This window comes from Sinocyclocheilus rhinocerous, unplaced genomic scaffold, assembly GCF_001515625.1.
Source record: "Sinocyclocheilus rhinocerous isolate Xijiao unplaced genomic scaffold, SAMN03320098_v1.1 scaffold691, whole genome shotgun sequence".
Lineage (NCBI taxonomy): Eukaryota > Metazoa > Chordata > Actinopteri > Cypriniformes > Cyprinidae > Sinocyclocheilus > Sinocyclocheilus rhinocerous.
Genome location: NW_015656606.1, coordinates 741,946 through 750,997, shown reverse-complemented (window position 1 = coordinate 750,997; position 9,052 = coordinate 741,946). Strand labels below are relative to the sequence as shown.

General features: G+C 39.2%; 1 protein-coding gene across 1 annotated transcript in view; it reads left to right on the top strand.

Annotated features, from left to right (window-relative positions):
* The first annotated feature begins 1,459 nt into the window (after window positions 1–1,459).
* Window positions 1,460–9,052, top strand: part of supt16h (SPT16 homolog, facilitates chromatin remodeling subunit) — an 18,534-nt gene continuing 10,941 nt past the window's right edge. Inside the window, exons 1-7 of the mRNA XM_016528197.1 lie at window positions 1,460–1,794; window positions 2,936–3,028; window positions 3,111–3,281; window positions 4,194–4,346; window positions 4,440–4,586; window positions 5,809–5,960; window positions 6,040–6,212. Of these exons, the coding sequence (XP_016383683.1) occupies window positions 1,729–1,794; window positions 2,936–3,028; window positions 3,111–3,281; window positions 4,194–4,346; window positions 4,440–4,586; window positions 5,809–5,960; window positions 6,040–6,212 (955 nt within the window). The 5' untranslated portion in view covers window positions 1,460–1,728. The remainder of the gene's footprint in view (window positions 1,795–2,935; window positions 3,029–3,110; window positions 3,282–4,193; window positions 4,347–4,439; window positions 4,587–5,808; window positions 5,961–6,039; window positions 6,213–9,052) is intronic.

The following is a 9,052-nucleotide window of genomic DNA, read 5'->3' as shown; positions in this document are numbered from 1 at the left end:
TCTTCTAGTGAGCGCGAAAATACGTTATTACACTAATTACACTAACTAATTACACACATATAAAATAATCTTTCCTTAAGTAAATTCAAACAACTGATTAATAATACTTATAAGATAACATGAAATTAATAGCCTTTTCTTTTTGCAACAAAGTGACTTTTTCAAAGAATAGAAATATAAAATAGCAAAATATTTGGTAAAAATAAAATGGTCAAAGAATCAAATTTTTTGCAGTATATATATGACATTATAATAGTTGTATAACTTTGATGCTTGTTTTTGCTTATGAAACGTTTTAAACTTTAATAAGACATTTTAATCCTCAAATTTTTGGGAATTAGTTGGATGTTTTTGGTGAGTTCTGTCCTTCATATGTTGGATAAAAAGTAAACAATAAAAGAGGAGTATTTTTGTAGCAGATAATTTTCACTAGGTGTCATTACTAACTGTTCAGCATTTGAGATTAATACAATGTTTTATTATTATTTATTTTAAATCTCTTCTTTTTAATTATTCATTTACATTAGTATATTATTAGTATAATTACTATTACTGATATATTAAAATAAACTAAATTAAAATGCTTCAAGATGTTTTTAATAAGAAAAACACACATTTCTTGACACTTTTGGAATCACAAATTATGGCTAATACATTTTCCTACATCCAGTTTCTGTTAATTAAAACGTACATTATGGGCCTTGGAGTCTAAAAGAATAAGAAGTGCTGCTTTAAGACATGGTCGAAAGTAAAATAGGTGTCACAGTGCAGTTTATTATTACTCAAACACATCATTTAGCTCTAAAATGTTTGTTAAATTATCTTTTTAAACACCATTTAATAAATCTGACAACGCGCGGTTAACCATAGACTGCAAACCACGTGCTCCGCCGGAATTCGCGCGCTTTCGAATTCGAACTGCCCCAGATGGCGGGAAAGAGCCGTGCGCGCGGACGGCCAGAAGCGTCAGGGGCAGGTTTTTAAGCGCGAGCGGCGCGCAGCACGTGACCGTCAGGGCGGGATTTCACTGGGCCCCGCGCTGGATGACGTGAGCCTCAGGGCGGGAAACGCAGGAAAACAAAAGCCGTAATAAACGCCGCCGTTCCGTCCAATAGCCAATTTATAGTTAGCAGATTAACATCACTGACTGCATCTTTTTTCAAACATATCGTGTTTCACGCACGTCTTTCGTTCAAAATAATAATAAACATATATCTTCTAAACAGACACAAAATGGCAGAAAAATAAATAAATAAATCTGACAAAGAAATGAAAACAATTAATTTAAATGAGTAAAAATAAATTAATAAAAAACAATCACGTCACTTTTTCTAAATATATTAAAATAAATAAATGTTAAATATTGGTTTGAGCAGTAAATGTGTGCATTTACCTTTATATATGTTCAATAAAAATTTAAAATTATTTTTTTTTTTTAAATAGATGCAGAAAGAGGGCGGAGCTAAAGATCAGTCGCGCACATGCGTGTTTTAAAGTGATTTATTCACATCATCAGCGCAACTGAGACCCGTTCAAAACTCAACCGACACATTTTAAAGAAGAAGTACTGTCTTTTTAAATAGACATCTTTGAGATCGCATTTATTTTTCGCGTTTTCGATCTTTTTGCGTGTTGTTATCGCGTCGTCCAGTGCAGACCCAGTGAGTGTGTGTGTGTTTGTCCGCTCTGCGCTGCTGTACTTCAGCGTGTGTGTGTTGATGTGATATTATGGCGGTGAATCTGGATAAAGACGCGTTTTACCGCCGCATCAAGCGACTCTACGGGAACTGGAAGGTACGGGAAGCTCCCAGCCGCTGCCAAACCATCTCACGGATCATATTCACACACACTTATTGCCGTATGATGTGTTTCTGCGCCTGTGTGCTGCTGAAAATCTTCTCTCTCACACACATTCTCAGGCCTAGTTTCCGTGTGACGGTTATATAAACCCGCGCGGGCCGCCGCGTTCGTCTCCGTCGCTCTGTCCGGTGATTCGTTTCTCTCTGTAACGGAATCGCGGAGGTTTTCGCGTCGTTTTCGTGCGGTTAGCTCATCGGCTAACGCGTTAGCCTTAACGCTTTCGCGACATTTCCGCTCGGCTGTAGTGCGCGTTGGAAACGCAGCCGTCAAATAAATCCGCGGTCTTTGCGTTCCCTTCGCGTTTTAGTAAATGTTTTTCAGGTAAACGCTTTATTCGGGTGCAGAAGTTCAGTCTGATGTAGCATTAGCTGTGAGCTAGCTCATATTGAGACATGCTGCGAGTAGGGAAGAAAATACTGCTATTATTTTTAATAGTAAACAAACACTAAAAGGCCTGAGAACTTTTCTTTCCCACCAGCACTGCTTCATTGTTCAAGTAATATTTTGAGATTTAGAAGTTTTGTAGATATTTATATTTATACATTGTTTTTCTGTAATCTATATGTTTTGTAGAATTTAAATTATATTATAATCTTGTAATATAATTATTTAAATGTTTTAATTGTAGTAATTATGTATTTTTGGATACTATATATATTTTTTATAGTATATTATAAATATTTTTATATATCATACTATTATATTACATTAATATAATAATTAGATATTACTTCCTTATTACCATGTGTTATAAGTGATTATTTTAGTTTGTAAATTATTATAATATAAAATTATACAATTATATTATGTATAAAAAAGATTATAATGATTTAATATACTGTATATAATCCATATTGTTTTGTATTATATAATTTTATTATTATTTGATATACAATTATCTGATATTATAATAGTTTTCATTATGTAGGAAATATAGCTTGTATAGCCGACATTTATTGTATGGTAGTGAATCTAACTGTTCAGTGCTTTAGAAAAGTGTTTGAATGGGTAAGCGTGATATGACGAGCTTCTCATAACTATAATCCTGCACCATAACCCTGTTTTTCCATCACAGAAAGGAGAAGATGAGTTCGGGAAGGTGGACGCCATCGTGGTTTCTGTCGGAGTCGACGAGGAGATCGTCTACGCCAAATCTACAGCCCTTCAGGTGCAACAAAACACTGCTTATGAAATATTAACAGCATCCGAGCGGTCATCGCATGTTCATTTATGTTGTCCTCTGTCCGCAGACGTGGCTATTTGGGTACGAGCTCACCGACACCATCATGGTGTTTTGCGAGACCAGGATCATTTTTCTGGCCAGTAAGAAGAAGGTGGAGTTCCTGAAGCAGGTCGCCATCACGAAAGGCAACGAGAACGCAAACGGGATTCCTCCGATCACGCTGCTCGTCCGAGAAAAGGTATCGCACGCTTCACACCGTACCGTGATCTGAAAACCGTGATTAAAGTGTTCCGTCAGTTCATAAAGAGAGTCATGTGCTTCATTCCTGAATGATTCAGCCGTTCGAACGAATCAATTGAATGAATGATTCAGCTGTTCGAACGAATCAATTGAATGAATGATTCAGTGATAAAATCAGTGACTTGCCGCCACCTGCTGGTGGATTTAGTTTCATTTTTAGCGTATAATTTGTTATTTGAATCATTTAATTTTTCTGTATTAAAAATTTTATATTTAAAACATTAATCTCCACCTGAATGTATGAATTTAATTGCACTCATGCCACCTGTGAGCCTCATTAAACTTCTGGAAATGTACCTACAAGCCACTTTTGTGTTCTTCTTTGTAGTACAAATTAATTTATTAATGCTAATTTAATATGATTGGTAACTTGTCTTATTCTACATATTGTTTTAAATAGAAATTTTAAAAAGATTATAAACACAAATTTTTGAATTTGACAGATGATGCCATTACAAAGGTAAAAAGAATGTCAGCTCGTATTAGGAAGGCAAATTTTTGATCAGAATTTTTGATTATTGATCAGAAGGTGCTCCTACATTTTTAACTTAGGAGGACAAGCGCTCCTTACTAGAATTATACGCAAAAAATGAAACCGAATCCGCCAGCAGGTGGCGGCAAGTCACTGATTTTATCACTGAATCATTCATTCAATTGATTCGTTCGAATGGCTGAATCATTCATTCAATTGATTCGTTCGAACGGCTGAATCATTCATTCAATTGATTTGTTCGAACGGCTGAAACATTCAGGAATGAAGCACGTGACGTCTTTATGACCTGACGGAACACTTGAATCCCTGTGAAACGCTTTAAAGCAGCGACGCGTTTAAAATCTGATTGTGTGACAGAACGAGAGCAACAAGGTGAACTTCGAGAAGATGGTGGAAGCCATCCGCGGAAGTAGAGAAGGCAAGACGGTCGGCGTGTTCATGAAGGACAAGTTCCCGGGAGAATACATGAAGAGCTGGAGCGACATGATCACGGCCGAGGGCCTGAAGAGGGTCCGCTTGACTGGCTTTCACACGCAAACCTTACTACACCGATGACATTGCGATGAAATAAGCTGAACGAATGCGTTTCTGGTGGTCTGTCAGGTGGACGTCAGCACGGCGGTGGCGTACACGATGGCGGTGAAGGAGGACGGAGAGCTGGCGCTCATGAAGAAGGCGGCTGCCGTCACCAGCGATGTCTTCACCAAGTTCTTCAAGGAGCGAGTGATGGAGATCGTGGACGCCGACGAGGTTCGTTCACGCGCGGCTCGCTTTATCCTTCATGTAGCGCAAACTTTTCCGCTCGCAGAGCCATAAAGGGCAGGGGAAAAGTTAGGGTTTTGTCTTTGAAGAGCCGGAGAAGTTTGGAATCTTTAAGGTTTTGAATGTTTCGGCTTCTGGCTGCATTTATTTGATCTAAAATGCAGTAAAAAACAGTGAAATATTAGAATTTAAAATAACCTTTTTCTATGTGAATCTCTGTTAAACTGTAATTTATTTCTGTGATGCGCAGCTGTATTTTCAGCATCATTACTCCAGTCTTCAGTGTCACATGATCTTCAGAAATCATTCTAATATGCTGATTTGCTGCTCAAGAAACATTTCTGATTATTATCAATGTTGAAAACATTAATATTTTTGTGGAAACTGTCATACATTTTATTTTTCAGGATTCACAGATGAATATAAAGCTCAAAAGAACAGCATTTATTTGAGAGAGAAATCTGCTGTAACATTAGAAATGTCTTTACTGTCACTTTTGATCAGTTTAATCAGTGACTGATAAATAAAAACATAGATTTCTTTATTAAATCATCTAAAAATATGGGATAACTCAAGTCTTAATTATAATTTTAAAAGTCTTAAATGTGTGATTAAACTTCAAAAGGCGATAATTTAATGTAAATATTTTAGTATCATTGAGATACTGTTGTAGTTTTTAATATTTTGACATTTTTGTCTTATTAATTTTAATTTAAGATTTAGTAATTTTGTTGTGTTTGTCACTTTATTTATTGTTTTAACCATTTTTTTTATTATTTTTAACTCAGTTTTTGGTTATTTTAGTACATTGTTTTAGTTTAAGTTTAACATTTTTAAAGTTTTTTTTCAAGTAACAAGCGTTTTTATGAATTTTTGTTTTAATGCTAGCAACACTGGTAAGCGTTTCATGTTCAGTGTGAAGTAAAAAGCTCGTGGTTTCAGAGCAGTGCGCGATATCAGTCAGTCTTTCATTCATAAATTTTAATATATTGCTACATAAACCAATTACAAATGTATATATTGAATAAAACATGTCTTAAGTGTTTCCCTGTTTTGCAGTTGAATGTGACACAAGTAAAATAATCTGAAATGCACGCTTGAATTCATGTTGGTTTTATTTAGCATTGCAGTGGAGAGCCAGAGTTGTTCTGTGGCTAATGTTTTCCGGTCCGTATGCTAACCTCTGTCCGTCTGTGGTGATGTTCCTCAGAAAGTCAAGCACAGTCGTCTGGCCGAGTCGGTGGAGAAGGCCATCGAGGACCGGAAGTTTCTGGGCGGCGTGGACCCGTCGACCGTGGAGATGTGCTACCCTCCCATCATTCAGAGCGGCGGCAGCTACAGCCTGAAGTTCAGCGTGGTCAGGTGAGCGCCGCAGAGACGCACCGCATCGAGCATCTGAAGGAGATGCTTAGACGCTAAACGTGTGACGTTTCTCTCCCAGCGATAAGAACCACATGCACTTCGGCGCTATAACCTGCGCCATGGGCATCCGCTACAAGTCCTACTGCTCCAACCTGGTGCGCACGCTCATGGTGGACCCGCCGCAGGAAATGCAGGACAATTACAACTTCCTGCTGCAGGTGGAGGAGGAGCTTCTGAAGGAGATGAAGCACGGTGAGCAGACGCAGCAGTCTGTGTGTGAGTGTCTGTGTGTTTCTGTCTGTCTGTCTGTTTGTTTGTGTTTGTTTGTTTGTCTGTCTGTGTGTGTGTGTCTGTCTGTCTGTTTGTGTTTGTTTGTCTGTGTCTGTCTGTCTGTTTGTGTGTCTGTTTGTGTTTGTTTGTGTGTCTGTTTGTGTTTGTTTGTCTGTCTGTCTGTGTCTGTCTGTCTGTTTGTGTTTGTTTGTGTGTCTGTTTGTGTTTGTTTGTCTGTCTGTGTGTGTCTGTCTGTCTGTTTGTGTTTGTTTGTCTGTGTGTGTGTCTGTTTGTGTTTGTTTGTGTGTGTCTGTCTGTCTGTTTGTGTTTGTTTGTCTGTGTGTGTCTGTCTGTCTGTTTGTGTTTGTTTGTGTGTGTGTGTGTGTGTCTGTTTGTCTGTCTGTCTGTTTGTTTGTTTGTGTGTCTGTCTGTTTGTGTTTGTTTGTCTGTGTGTGTGTGTGTCTGTCTGTCTGTGAGTGTGTTGAGGATCAGTGTTTTATCATCTGTGTGTGTCTGTCTGTCTGTTTGTTTGTGTGTGTGTGTGAGAGAGAGTGTCTGTCTCTGAGTGTGTGTGTGTCTCGCGAGTGTGTGTGTCTGTCTGTCTGTCTGAGTCTCTGTCTGTGTGTGTGTGAGAGAGAGTGTCTGTCTCTGAGTGTGTGTGTGTTGAAGATCAGTGTTTTATCATCAGTGTCTGTCTGCGAGTGTGTGTGTGTTGAAGATCAGTGTTTTATCATCAGTGTCTGTCTGCGAGTGTGTGTGTGTTGAAGATCAGTGTTTTATCATCAGTGTCTGTCTGCGAGTGTGTGTGTGTTGAAGATCAGTGTTTTATCATCAGTGTCTGTCTGCGAGTGTGTGTGTGTTGAAGATCAGTGTTTTATCATCAGTGTCTGTCTGCGAGTGTGTGTGTGTTGAAGATCAGTGTTTTATCATCAGTGTCTGTCTGCGAGTGTGTGTGTGTTGAAGATCAGTGTTTTATCATCAGTGTCTGTCTGCGAGTGTGTGTGTGTTGAAGATCAGTGTTTTATCATCAGTGTCTGTCTGCGAGTGTGTGTGTGTTGAAGATCAGTGTTTTATCATCAGTGTCTGTCTGCGAGTGTGTGTGTGTTGAAGATCAGTGTTTTATCATCAGTGTCTGTCTGCGAGTGTGTGTGTGTTGAAGATCAGTGTTTTATCATCAGTGTCTGTCTGCGAGTGTGTGTGTGTTGAAGATCAGTGTTTTATCATCAGTGTCTGTCTGCGAGTGTGTGTGTGTTGAAGATCAGTGTTTTATCATCAGTGTCTGTCTGCGAGTGTGTGTGTGTTGAAGATCAGTGTTTTATCATCAGTGTCTGTCTGCGAGTGTGTGTGTGTTGAAGATCAGTGTTTTATCATCAGTGTCTGTCTGCGAGTGTGTGTGTGTTGAAGATCAGTGTTTTATCATCAGTGTCTGTCTGCGAGTGTGTGTGTGTTGAAGATCAGTGTTTTATCATCAGTGTCTGTCTGCGAGTGTGTGTGTGTTGAAGATCAGTGTTTTATCATCAGTGTCTGTCTGCGAGTGTGTGTGTGTTGAAGATCAGTGTTTTATCATCAGTGTCTGTCTGCGAGTGTGTGTGTGTTGAAGATCAGTGTTTTATCATCAGTGTCTGTCTGCGAGTGTGTGTGTGTTGAAGATCAGTGTTTTATCATCAGTGTCTGTCTGCGAGTGTGTGTGTGTTGAAGATCAGTGTTTTATCATCAGTGTCTGTCTGCGAGTGTGTGTGTGTTGAAGATCAGTGTTTTATCATCAGTGTCTGTCTGCGAGTGTGTGTGTGTTGAAGATCAGTGTTTTATCATCAGTGTCTGTCTGCGAGTGTGTGTGTGTTGAAGATCAGTGTTTTATCATCAGTGTCTGTCTGCGAGTGTGTGTGTGTTGAAGATCAGTGTTTTATCATCAGTGTCTGTCTGCGAGTGTGTGTGTGTTGAAGATCAGTGTTTTATCATCAGTGTCTGTCTGCGAGTGTGTGTGTGTTGAAGATCAGTGTTTTATCATCAGTGTCTGTCTGCGAGTGTGTGTGTGTTGAAGATCAGTGTTTTATCATCAGTGTCTGTCTGCGAGTGTGTGTGTGTTGAAGATCAGTGTTTTATCATCAGTGTCTGTCTGCGAGTGTGTGTGTGTTGAAGATCAGTGTTTTATCATCAGTGTCTGTCTGCGAGTGTGTGTGTGTTGAAGATCAGTGTTTTATCATCAGTGTCTGTCTGCGAGTGTGTGTGTGTTGAAGATCAGTGTTTTATCATCAGTGTCTGTCTGCGAGTGTGTGTGTGTTGAAGATCAGTGTTTTATCATCAGTGTCTGTCTGCGAGTGTGTGTGTGTTGAAGATCAGTGTTTTATCATCAGTGTCTGTCTGCGAGTGTGTGTGTGTTGAAGATCAGTGTTTTATCATCAGTGTCTGTCTGCGAGTGTGTGTGTGTTGAAGATCAGTGTTTTATCATCAGTGTCTGTCTGCGAGTGTGTGTGTGTTGAAGATCAGTGTTTTATCATCAGTGTCTGTCTGCGAGTGTGTGTGTGTTGAAGATCAGTGTTTTATCATCAGTGTCTGTCTGCGAGTGTGTGTGTGTTGAAGATCAGTGTTTTATCATCAGTGTCTGTCTGCGAGTGTGTGTGTGTTGAAGATCAGTGTTTTATCATCAGTGTCTGTCTGCGAGTGTGTGTGGGTTGAGGATCAGTGTTTTATCAACAGTGTCTGTCTGCGAGTGTGTGTGTGTGTGTGTGTGTGTGAGGATCAGTGTTTTATCATCCGTGTCTGTCTGTCTGTGTGTGTGTGTGTGTTGAGGATCAGTGTTTTATCATCAGTGTCTGTCTGTG